Source organism: Nyctibius grandis, chromosome 22 (genome assembly GCF_013368605.1).
Source record: "Nyctibius grandis isolate bNycGra1 chromosome 22, bNycGra1.pri, whole genome shotgun sequence".
Taxonomy (NCBI): Eukaryota; Metazoa; Chordata; class Aves; order Nyctibiiformes; family Nyctibiidae; genus Nyctibius; species Nyctibius grandis.
The window spans coordinates 4,329,200-4,342,366 of record NC_090679.1 but is presented as its reverse complement, the minus strand read 5'-3'; the positions used below and the strand labels follow the sequence as shown (position 1 = coordinate 4,342,366).

General features: G+C 36.7%; 1 protein-coding gene across 1 annotated transcript in view; it reads right to left on the bottom strand.

Annotated features, from left to right (window-relative positions):
• The window catches only part of DOCK2 (dedicator of cytokinesis 2), a 182,192-nt gene that overhangs the window by 144,614 nt on the left and 24,411 nt on the right, over positions 1-13,167 (bottom strand). Inside the window, exons 12-21 of the mRNA XM_068417297.1 lie at positions 12,820-12,896; positions 12,333-12,458; positions 11,329-11,453; positions 8,270-8,368; positions 6,712-6,784; positions 6,533-6,636; positions 3,943-4,126; positions 3,747-3,844; positions 2,330-2,419; positions 1,973-2,073 (exon numbers count right to left, since the gene is read on the bottom strand). Of these exons, the coding sequence (XP_068273398.1) occupies positions 1,973-2,073; positions 2,330-2,419; positions 3,747-3,844; positions 3,943-4,126; positions 6,533-6,636; positions 6,712-6,784; positions 8,270-8,368; positions 11,329-11,453; positions 12,333-12,458; positions 12,820-12,896 (1,077 nt within the window). The remainder of the gene's footprint in view (positions 1-1,972; positions 2,074-2,329; positions 2,420-3,746; positions 3,845-3,942; positions 4,127-6,532; positions 6,637-6,711; positions 6,785-8,269; positions 8,369-11,328; positions 11,454-12,332; positions 12,459-12,819; positions 12,897-13,167) is intronic.

Here is a 13,167-nt window from a genome sequence, read left to right as displayed (position 1 = left end):
ACTTCACACGATCCTGGACGCACTTTTACAGAAGTTTATAATATACCTGCACAAAGTAACACAAAATGTTATTTCTGCCTACCTACATTAAACAGTGATTAAACATTATGACATGCTCTAAATTCACTGCATGTAAAATAGTACAATATTCTGGTACACAGCAATACCTGCTTAAAGTATTTATTCTATTTAAACACTTCCTTGCCTTGTATCCAAAGGCAATTTTTCGCTAAACACAAAACCTGCTAAAAAGGTGCAAAACCTCATCTAAAAATAAGGCCCTTAATTTCTAGTTATAATTTCATCTTAAATGATTAAACTAATATTAGTGATGTAATCTTGATCTTTATGTAGCTATAAGAAGAACTAAAATAAGGGTGGTTGGGTTTTTTTCTTACATCGCTACAAAAATGGAAACATACTCTCCTCTACCCTAAACAAACAAAACCAACCAACCAAAACAACAAAAACCAAACTAGCACTTCAATGTTGATGAAAATTAACAGTTCACCAAATGGACTGATGAAACAGGAGTAAGTGATCACTATGATATTTGGAACATACATTAGGCCACATACAGCTATTTATCTCATAAATGATTCTTGAAACAGAGCACATCTTCCATGATGTGCATGGAACCAGCGATGCCAAGAAAACTCATGATATGGGGAACAATCATAAACATCATTTTGCCTCTGCCACTTTGATCAAATCATCAGAAACTCTCAGTCAGGTAAGTCTTAGAAATATTTTAAACAAATAAGGCTGTCCTGAGGGATTCTGTACCCAGCCTTCTCTTCCTTCAAAATAATATAAAGCATTAAATTATATGTGCTTATTACATAAGGAGTGAACGAGGATTAAAGAGCATGTAGCTTTACCTTGAGCTTTCTGAGCCCAATAACACTAACTTCAACTTTCCCAGAATGTGAGAAAGGATTGATTGTGTACTCCTGCCTTTCAGCTCTAGCAAACCCATGTTCTAATGCACGATATGCAGGACATTTCCTGTTGAGTTGGAACTGATGCAAATTCAGCACAGGACACTACACAATATCCTCAACTATTCCAGACCTTCAGCTAAGATCTTCCATCTATTATTCACATCCCAAATTAAAGTTTTGCTTCAGTCTGCCACCCTATTAAGCTGCCAGAACAAGGCTTCAGGTAGATGAAAAAAATACATCTATCCTGTTATCTATCCTGAAGATGTTATCTTTCTTCATAACTCAAAGTGATTTTATCCTACCATCATCTGCAAAAAACTTTTTAAAATAAAGTAGAAATCCAGTATTAAATTTACTGTATAACATGTCTCCACAGTTTTTATTCTCTTCTATGATTCCATGTCTTCCCATCTGTGCATTATCTGGAAGCTCCAAAAAAATAATAAATCTGCCTATGGCATGACCATGTAACAAACAGTAAGACTCCAGTCCATAGCAGACCGCGTAACAAATACCAAAATTCGAGTTCACTGCGCTGAAACCCTCCTAGTGCAACATCAGACTGTGAACGGCATATGAAGACTTGACAGTTCCCAATTTTTTTCCCCATGAGTTTGTTTGCTGTAAAAGAATACATGGGAACCTATATAAATGAGATAAGGACATCCTCAAGATAAGGCATTTCAGGTTAAGGCCAGGAATGTAAAGGGAGAGGCTTTACAGCTAAGTATCTGTTGACAAATTTGACAGGATACAGGTGAAGTGCTCAGATACAGCAAAATCCAGACAAGAGAAAACAAATGCCAAAGAAACATTTAATCCAAATCAATTACTATTTGTCAATTAACTCTAATTATAATCATATGTGTGTCTCAGGCAGGTTTGTTTCCAGATAAGCAAACAGCAGCATCAAAACAACAGTCATCATTAACTACATCAGAAAAGTCACAAACAGGATTTACTTTCTTTAATGTGATGGTGGGTGTTTAGGAAAAAAGAGAAAGAAGAAGAGAAAACCAACTTACTTGTACGCCAATGTTGCACTAAAATGCTGTTGGATATACGCTTCCAAAACAGTGTTAAAATGTTGAAACTTACGGTCTGCAATAAGTCCTATGATATATATCTAAAACAGACATGAACATAATTAGCATTTTTCATAAAGTCACATTCCAAATTTAAATACCAGTCTTCTGAAATATTTTTGATAATCCACTATTTAAGAGTTTTTAAAGAAATTTGCTTTTCAGTCAAATAGTAATATTCCATCTGTTCTGCAGAGATTTTAAGATTAATTCATTGAAATAAACAACTTGATAGCTCATTCAAAATTATAGGGTTCTTGACTTTGACAAATAAAATCCTCTGCTGCTGATTCTTACCAGTGCATCAAAGACAAGGATGTCATACTCATTACTGTGGGAATGTTCCATCATGATGTTAAATAGGGCATCCAGTGTATCTTGGAGAAACTATAAAACAACATGAAATGACAAGCTGGCAACAAATTCAACTTGAAAACCTCACAAGTCAGTTTTCAGATAGTACACTTGGTTTCTCTCAACTCAAATTTTAAAGGCCTTCACTGAAACATCACTTAAATTCAAGACAACATTTCCGATGATTTAGGCTCTAGTTTCTTTAATTCTAAGAACCTACATCCTCAGATACATGAGCTGTCAATAATACGTTTAGCTCAAAGCTTATGGGAAAACTAAAAATATTACATAAATGACATAACTATCTAAAACTGCATTCCTAGGTTCCTTAGTGGTACAGATTAATAGTTGCTATTTTCACATATGCGTGATGATGAAAAACACAGTTCATACTTCTGTGGTCTGATTCAAAGCCCACTTTAACTCAAAGGAAAGTACCCCAGTGACTTGGGACCCAAATCTTTATTTGTTAAAAAAAAAATATTTTTTTTAAGTTCTCCTTCCTACTCCTCTCCAGAGAGGCATCTAGTGCTTATATTTAAAGAGTAACAGAAATGTAATAGTGTCTGCCACTTTCCAAAATATTAAGAAGTTTTTATTCATCTTACACACATTAAATTAACAAAGCACTTCACTGGGTACACAATACACTTTTTTAATATCAACATGTAAATTAATACTAAGAACTGTAAAGAAAGCATTAGGAATTGTTTGTGATGTTTCCAATAGACAAAAACAAACAGTTGAACAGAGATTGTGGAAAATCTTTTACCACTACTGCCTTCATATCCTATCAAGTTTTTAAATAAAACTTTCTGCACATACTAAAAATTAAAGTTTACCTGAGACATATACATAAGCACCTGACCAAAGCAGCAGTGACTCCAAATATTCTTGGAATTGAATTCTCCACTCATGCACAAAACTTCCAGCAAAATAAAACAACAGAAAGCAGAAAAGGATCCTAATAAATTAACTACCAGTGAAAGCAGGCAGATCTGACTAATAATCTTGCAAACCTCCACAGCCTAACAGTAGCCAATACCAGAGATGTTTGGGAGCAACAAGTAGAAAAAAAAGATGGCTAACATTACAAAGAATCCTGTCCAGGTGTTTGCTTCCTTGCTGCCTCTAATGAAGAGCTTTGCTCGTGTCTTTTGCAAACTATCCCTAACAAAGGCATTACACTGAATGATGCTCATAAAAGAAAGTATAACTAACTAGCTTTTTAAATTCCTATGTTTACTGTAACTGACCCTCCAGTTTCTTTTTCTTTTTGAAATTATGTAGCATTTTTTCTGCCATGGTATGAAGGGACATGGAGAATAACTATTATTAGAACAACTATATAAAGATATACCTTCACAACTTCCTCTCCATCCACAATCTTCAGTTTTTCCAGGTTCTCCTGAAGCAGCTCTGGCTTCATACGCCACTTCAAGAGACCTAGTAAGCCCACTAATAGAAAATAAATGGACAGACATTAAAATTTAAAATGTGATTTATCATTTGTGCAAATGCCTTCTTTCTTAATGTTCTGTTTAGAAGATACATACCATTCTGAGTTAACTTTGTAGAACAAACAAGAGTTGAAATATAAAAGGCATCTCGTGAGCTTACTGAAAGCCCCCCTACAAGACTTGAGTTCCTGACTATAGTTGCTCCTTTATTTTCTGTGTGTTGACGTGTAGAAGGTAATGTCAAATAAGCAGTAGCATCCTCCATTTTTTTACTGTCCCCCTGCAAAACAACATACCATTTATTACATATTTCAAACCACTGGATTTAAAATTAGACTTATATTGTACTTTCTACAAAAGCAAACAAAAACCTATGTTTCTATGCAATTAAATGCATGCACTAAAGGATAAAGAACATCCAAGTCCTAGCGTGGCTCGTACAGGTAAACCAAGAGCCAATGTTAGTCAGCAAGAAAGGCTGCAATGAACATGCAGGGAAAATACTGCATTGAAATTATAAAGATATGTGTTTTAAGGTGCAGTAAGGAACTATGAGGGCTGGCATCGCTGGCAGAGTAAAAGCAAGAGCAGATTTCTCATTAAAATGTCAATAGCTACAGAACAAAACAGACTACTGAGCATCGCATTGAAGACTGTACACATGATATAGACAACATGGTTATGATGTCTGCACACAATTTTAGAATAGAAAATGGGACTGATTAGGGAAAGAATAGCAGCGCTATTTCTGAATGCCCATTACAACTTAATACCTGGACCTTTAACATAAAAGATCAGGACATGGTAAGATTATATTTTAAATTAGACAATATGCTGCAGTAACAAAATGACACAGATATCACGGAATTTATGCTTTTCAGTAGAATGAACAGTACAAAGAGAGGTAACAGGTATTTTTCCCTCTCTTTCATCAAGTTGCATGCCACAACCCTCATAGATTTTTTTTTTGTGTGTCAACTTTTGATTCATACCCCAGACAGGAAAGCAGTTTTTAGACAAAGACAATAAAAATCATACTTCTCACTGTTTAAAGAATATAGTTTTTCTTTAAAATCATATTCCTCACTGTTTAAAGAATATAATTTTTCTTTAACAAAACTACTCAAGAAAATTTCCCCAATGAGTTTATGAGCCCTGACTCAGTTGCAGACCCTTAGCCTACAACGGTGCATAAACAAGGAGTTACAAAAAACATAATCTAGAATGATTTTCTAAAGTTTTGGGTTTGTATCTGATTCAGTGACTGTAGGTGTGCAGTCTCTACTTCCCATCAAACAAGAAGGTAAGTTAAAAATTTACTATAAAGAGTCCTAGACAAAAGGCAAAATCCTTATGCAGCAAAACAGGCAGCATTACTGACTTTTACGATTATATCAAGCTTCCCAAATAATTACTTCTCAGAATTTCTGGAACCAGAAGAGAATCTTGACTTCCACTTTTTGAGACAAGTTACACAAGGGGTAAAAGGCTTGAAATTTTGATCCATAAGTCTCAAAAAAGATTCAATGCCTGAAGGCAGTGAAAATAAAGTACGCTGCTTAAACTTTGCAGTTTTCAAATTACTCATTTTGAGAGGCCAGATGTACTACTGTTTAAAACACTTACAGCTTACAATTACTGTTTTTAATACTAGAATAGGCAAACATATGTCAGAAAATCTGTCTGTTTCTCCCAAACATAAACTAGGTCAAATCCATTTAGCATTTCTCATCTATGCTGTCACTTAAGGAAAAATTACCAGGTTGATGCAGGAATTAATTAGATGGAATTTCATATAATCAACATTAACCACACGGTCATACACCACTTATTAATTTCCTTCTGGTCTAAGTACTTATCAAGGTTGGTATCAACGAAGAGAAGATAAATAACTATACGCTGCCATTAATCTTCATTGGACTACCAAAACAACATGATTTAGTTGTATGCATCGCACTTGCCATTAATGCTACGGCAAACTAGTTTACTGAAAAGAGCACTAAGAAATACGTAAATTAAAATTTCTTCTGTATTGGAAGCAATTTCTGGTTCTTCGCTCCTGCCAGACACTATTCTCCAAGGGAAGAAAAAAAACCCACAAAAACAAACGAACAAACAAACCCCAAATCTTGAAACAGCTGTTCCCTGCTTCAGTTCACAAAATCAAAACTGTGACCCGTGTCCAATCAGGGCTAGCCAAAACTATTCTTCATATCCAAAATCCAATTCCTGAAACTCTCACTTTTGTACCTGTACACAGAGCAGTTTCAAAGAACCAGTTCCCTAAGATTATACTCCCTGGTTATTCATGTGACAAAGATTCTAAATGAACAAAACCAACACTTTTCCCTGCCTTCAGCAAGGATAATAGTACACATCCAGGTACTGAGCTATATCATGACTTCCTCTATACTCCAGAAGGCCAAAAGCACAAACTTCAGTAAAAACAGTAGGAAGAGTAACCATCTCTCATTGTGTTTAGATAATGTCTAATTAAAATTCAGAGCAACATTTACTGACCATGGAACAAGTTGCATCATTTTTTTGTTCAGATTAAAAACATATTTATCTTTGATAGAATAACAAAATTAATCCAGAACTAAGAAAATAAACAATGTAGTGGAAGACAACAGTGTGAAAAAAGGTGTCTCATGGGGGAAAGAAAGGAAAAAAATTGATCCAATACCTTTAGGACTAACAAATCATGGATGCCATCTTGAAGAGTTGTTCCATCCTCCTTCATTAGTCTTATGTAGGCCATTGCAAAATTCTTTTCCCCTTTATCTTTAGCTGCAAAGCAAAATATTTTCAGTTGACCATCCATCAATGAATTAAAATTCACTAAAGTAAAAACTCCCTACTTACACTCTTGAGACGACCTGTGCCTGAACATGAAGCGCAGATGTATCCTTTGCATGTCTTCAATAGGGACTGCTACCTTTTGTAAAATCAGAAAATCATCAACAGAGTTATGGGAGGCAGAGGCAGAAGGTGGTTTCATATGCAATGAGCTCCTATTTTAGAATAAATAAGCACCACTTCTGCCAGTTCAATAATGCCTTTCACAGACCATTTAAAACTATTGAGCCCGATCACAGTCATAGAAGTAGTGGCTGATCAGTAATTATCTGCTAGACTTTGCTCAAAGTCTAGCACCACCAAAGAAATGAAGTACTGAACCCAGTGAGATAAAGCCCACAGGTGCTTGTATGCTAGCAAATAAGTATACTGCAGTCTTATTACTTACCTTGTTAACCATATAGAATTATGTAACACTCTGCACTATGAAACTTCCACATTTCATACACATAACTTGATGACCAATTTCATAAACAGATGAAAAAGGTATCAAAATTCTAGTGAAATAAATTAGGTATATTTTTGTGATTAAACTCAGTTTCAAAGCCTTGAGTAGAATCCCAGTAACTCATGAGTGCTTTATTATTAAAAAGTAGCATACCTACTTATAACAAATATGCAACAAAAAAGGCCAACTGCATAAGGAAATGCACAAATTTTTGCATTATCAAGTTTATAGCTCTAAAACTTTAAAGACTTGTACTCCTTTGTGTTCATTCGCAACTTACCTTTACAAGTCTTAATGCGTAACACTCCTTCACGTTAACTACACTTTTCAAAAGTAGCTACTGTTAATGATTCTGTATTAAAGTCTGAATTAGAGAATAATTTAAAAAAGAAACTAGTATTGTAAGGAAAAAAAACAGAATAGGTCAATATTTTCAAAACAAGTAAGGTTGTTTCAAATTACACTTCCATTCCTTCCTTGTCCTGCCCAATCTCAGCAACACACCTGAGTGTAATAATTGCAGGCTTGTCACACATGACAATATAATCTTCAATAGTCATCTTCAAAAAAAAAAAAAAAAATCACGCTTGCTAGCAAGCCTGAGACATGTTTCATAAGAACTACTTCTGGACACTTCTGGGCATTTTCCAATCAAAGAGATTAAAGCTAATTGGTGTGTCTCTAAGAAATCCAAGACCATTTTTTCTCTTAAAAATAGTAATATTGTGTGTGTGTGTGGGGGGGGGGGGGGTAGTGTTTTAGTTTGGTCTTTGGGGCCTTTTTTTTAATCATGCAATTGAAGCTCATCTCCATTGTTTCACCATAATAGAACAAAAGCAGTATGTAATTTTTGATGAGCCACGTTAGGACATGAGGTTATCTAAGATGACCTCATTTGTTCTGCTAAACAAAACCTTAGAATCATTTTCTAGGCCAAATTTTAGGCCTCAGTAATCATATACCTCTAATAAACTGAGGTATGACTAAGGCTCCATCCTTCTAGCTGTATTCAGGACCAAGTTATTTTTTAGTAAAAGCTGCTGCTGTGCAACTTTTCTGTGTGAGGTACCAAGAACTGAAGAGGAAAAAAGCAAGTGAAGAGTATCTACACCGTACCTTTAACGTCTCCATCCAGCGTGGCTGTTTGACCTGATAGTAAAGAACTGATCTATATTCACTCACGGGTTTGTCCCCCGCTCCCAAGCAAACAGCATTCTTACAAAAAGAAGGGAAGAAACAGCGCTTAGTGGCTCATTAATTTCTGTAAATTTTTATGACGAGCAAAACCAGAGCAAGCAGCCCCCCGCCGAGGCAGAGCCTCCCCCGCGCATCCCGCCCCCGGCCGCGGGCAGCAGCTTTCCCTCAGCGCACCGCCCGCCCCCGCCCGCCCAGGTACGGCGCTATGGCGGCCGCAGCGCGCTCGGCCAGCCCAGCCCCAGGCTTTCCCGGGCCTCGCTTCCCGCCCTCAGCCGCACAGCCACAGCGCCTTCACAGCGGCGGGCGGGAGCAGAGCCGAGCGCGCTGGGCCGCGCCTCGGCCTCCTCCTCACACCGCCGTGGCGGCGGGGAGCGGGGCAGAGGGCGCGGGTGCCGCCTGGAAGGCACCGGGGCCCGGGCCCTCAGCCTGGGAGCTGAGGTAAACACGCCCCACGGCTTGGGCCGGGCTGCCCCCAAGGCCCTGCGCAGCTCCGGCCTGGAGCCTGGAGGCGCTCCGTGGAAGGTAGAGGTTCAGGACCAGCGTGTATGGTGCAGCGCGAGGACCTGTCTTAAACAAGCAGTTTTGAATTTGGGTATGGCATCATTCAAAATTAAATAATAATGAAAGCACCAGAGAGGAAGCATTAATATGAAGATACTGCATTTTCCAAGCCTCTGAATGTAGTGAAAATATACATTTTCCAGAATTATACTGGACCTACCCATATATTGCATTTTACAGGGCTTACACAATGGGCTTTAAGAAGAGCTGGGTGATGAACCTATTTAGACTTGATTTCTCAAACTGATGAACTTAAGTAACCAAGGCATCATCTCAATTAGTAGAAGAAACTCACAAAGTAAAAATAATCTACCTTCATTATTCCATTTATTTCTCCATTTACTTTAAAATACTTTATTCCAGCAGAATTTCCAAAGTATTTGGCCGCATACCAGAGGTGACTTCCAAACTAAGTGTTCTAGAGGTGCCAAGGGTATGCCCCCCTGCATTTTTTAAACATTTAGGATTTCCCATTCTCTAATGACTATCAGAACTAGCACAGATCCAACTGAAGTTTTTTATCAAGTTCAACATTTGTTGAAACCTAGGAATTCAGTTTGTTGGCCTACATCCATCTTTCCTAGCTGACTGCAGTTGAGGATTGTACATGCAGAGTAACTGCTAATGCTGATAACTGAAGAAGCAAGATCACTGGCACCAGGCCTCAGACGTGAAACTGAAGTGCATGAAAGAAGCAAACATATTAAATTCTCTACTGAGGGCACAGACGAAACTAACCCAATATATGCCACACCAGCTACTGCAAAGGTGCAATTTTCCTGCTGAAAGTCCAGTGAATCTTAGAAGTCTGCTTCAAACACCACGATGCCTTGTGACAAGAAGGGTGTGATGCTGATACCTGAAGATGATTTGTAAGGTCTGACCAAAGGGATTTAACTGCGGAAAGGTATGTCTCATCTGCCTGAATGGAGGTTTTTCAAGGCTTATGCACCAACTTGTTTGAATGTATTCTGCGACATTCACTTGGAACAAAAGACCTTTTAACTTGCAACAGTACATCTAGTGCTAGCTCTTCAACTGAAACTAGTTTGATACCTGAACAGAGCCAACCAGTTTCCTTTCCAGTGAACATATACCTGGTTTGATTAATGGATAATTAGAAATATTGAAATTTATATAAATTCATGGGTTTGAAAGTTTATTGGTACTCATTTATTTTTTGGATGACAAAAGGGAAAACCAGTTACTTTTATTATTACTTGCATTTGACAGCATTTCAATTAACTCCTCAAAATTGTTGCTTAAACATTTCTAAAGCATATTAGCCACAGAAAGCAGGCATGATTTGAACATATATTTCGGATCATACACAAAGTGACATCTACTTTCTCCTAGTATTTGGAGAAAGGATGCATCTGCAGAGCTGAACACATATGATATTGGAATGCAAGATTTAATGCACTGCAATAGGTTAATTTCTTTAGGGAATACTTAAGTCTAAGCATATTATCTGTTAATAGAATAGAGGATGCTGAAGTTGATTTCACAACAGAGTTAACATCTGTATATGCAAGTCACGTTTAGGTGTTTTCATATGTATAGGTAAGTGTTTTGTTATCAGGGTTACAATTTGTTGTGTAGACCCTAAGCATTACATGGGTTTAGGTTTTTCTGCATTTAAGCTTCAAAGTTAAATTTTAGGTCAAGCATTTAATTGTAGTTCATAAACATACTTCAGCAGGTCATGAATCACAATGAGTTACTCCATCTTTATTTTATCTCAAGAAGCGTCATTATGATTTCACCCTCATGATCACAGTACTAATTTAGTGAACAGTATAAAGCTCAGAAAAGGAAAGGCCAAAAATCCCCCTGAACACTGAACTGGTGTTAAAAAGCCCTCAGGAAAAGACAAAAACTCTTCAAAAAGAAAACAGACAAGCAAAAAGACACTGTAAATATTTATATTGCATATTTACAGTGTTCACACTCCTCTGTTGTCACTAATTTAGTTATCCGCAATGTGCTTCATTCAAGAAACAATGATAGAGTCTTCCTGGCACAAATCAAGGGTTTGTTATGTAGCAGAAATGGTACTTCTAACATTTTATTGTACAAATTGCATTCCTCGGGGAATTTCCACAAGAAAAACCCTAGAGTAAGAATGCAGTAATTGTCAGAAACAGCATTTGTTCCTTGGCACAGCTAAAATAGGTCACTCACTGTTATTTCCCTTTACAGTTTTATGCAAGACATTTATAGGACTTTAATAGATATGTCACTTTAAACATCATAAAACATATCAGTCAGGAGATGTTCACAAGATGACACAAGTGAGGGAACTGCAAGTGTTTGCACAATGGTATTTTATAAAAATTTATAAGAAGCTTAAGGCTTAGTTCTATAATGTAACTCATCTTTCTGTGTCCATCAAACAGAAAAAAAAGAAAACTTACTGCCATCACTTTTCCTTCTTCATCACAGACACACATTATCACTTCCACATTTCTCTGAGTTGTTTTATTGTATTTATCAAAGTCTCCATACAGCAATGTAATATAAATGTCATTTCTTATATCTCCTAAAAAAAGAAATGGAAAGGTTAAAAATCAATTAAAATAGCTGTGGAAGCATAGGGCCAACTGAACTTCACAAGAGTACCTCTTTTTCTGAAGTGAAACAGATATCAATGTCTTATTTTCCCTCTCAACTTAAAATTTTCATCTCTTATTCTTAGCTAAGAAGATACCACAATGTGATGTGAAACGAACCACATGGGAGTCGTCAAAGTGACTTGAAGCAATTCTCGTCCTGCACTGACACCTGCTGGTGAGGTGACAGATGATTCCGTTACTGAATTTTCCCCAAATACACAGCTCTCTTTCTGGAAGGAGCTTCATATTTTCCTTTCCTTCTGAACAAATTAATTACTTCTTTTGAAAGAAGTATCGAGATTTGAATTGAAGGGGTTGGAGGGGCGATATTATTTATTTGTTTTTTAAAAAGGAGCACTGCAGACAGTGAGTGAATTAAACTGGAAAAATATCTTACCATAAATCAAAAAAAAAAAAAAAAAATCAAGATATTGCACACTCATATGTTGTTATTATTAAAGGACAGTGATAAGTTACAATAAAAACAAGGTTAATTTAAAATTCAAGTAAGCATCCCCCATAACCTACTTAGAAGACAAGAAAGCTCTGTACAAGGAGCTGGGATTATCCCTTACTGTCTGGATTTTGTTTTTCCTGTTTAAGTACTAGAAAATACTTTCCAAGGATTTCACTGTTTTATAAGCCTCTAATATTGGAACAAAACTTACCACGAAGAGTGAACTCTAAAGAACCTCTGAGTTACCCATTACAGAAGTAAGTAAATAAGGCTGCAGCTAGATGCTCATTAACCTAGGGAATGAAAAAAAACAAAATCCATTCCTATTACAGAACAAAGCACCTCCTACCTGGCATGATTATTTCAGGAAATCCTAGCTTTCTGGCAACAACTGTAGTTCTGTCTACAAGATGTGGATAATCCTTCCTAGTTTGAGTCACATCTCCAACAAGCATTTTCACAGTTACCCAGAGACCTAGTAAGAGAAAAAAAAGAAATAGATTACATATATGGTTAGGGAAAAAAAACCCAAACCTTTCTTCACATGGTTGCCTTTTCTACCCACCAAAACAGTGGTAAGAATTCACTTTCCCCACTTCCTTTAGCTGAAAGTAAAAGCTCTATAATCCAAAACTGTAGCTACTAATTTAAATAACCTCCAAGATTCTGCAACAAACTAATAATTCTTCACTTCCAGGTTCAAGTTGACCCACCTCCATGGTGGTGCTACAGCTCTAATATAAAAGCCTTTCTCTAAAATGTAAACAATATAAAATGAAGTTCCATAAAAAGACCTTGTTACTTTACTTAAAAAAAAAAAAAAAAGTCTACTTTACCTTGTCCACCACTGTCTCCTTTTGATGCAGTGACTTTGCTTAGGAGACTGTGTAAGAAGTCATTCTCTGCCACTACCCTGCAGGAGAAAAAACAATGTCTACTAGGAATTAAGTGCTACATATATCAAACACCAGTCAGAACGTAGATGACAAACAGCCTCAATCCTCTTTGCTGTATTTGACCTTATTATGATACGTTCTGTATTTTCATTATGTCTCACTCCGAGTTGCAGACCACTCACATTAAGCTTATGCGTACACTGAAGTGAAAAAGATTAAATCGACAACTTTAGGAACAGCATTTTGTGACAGACTGACACTATGAAAGCTTAACATTTTGTAGGAATG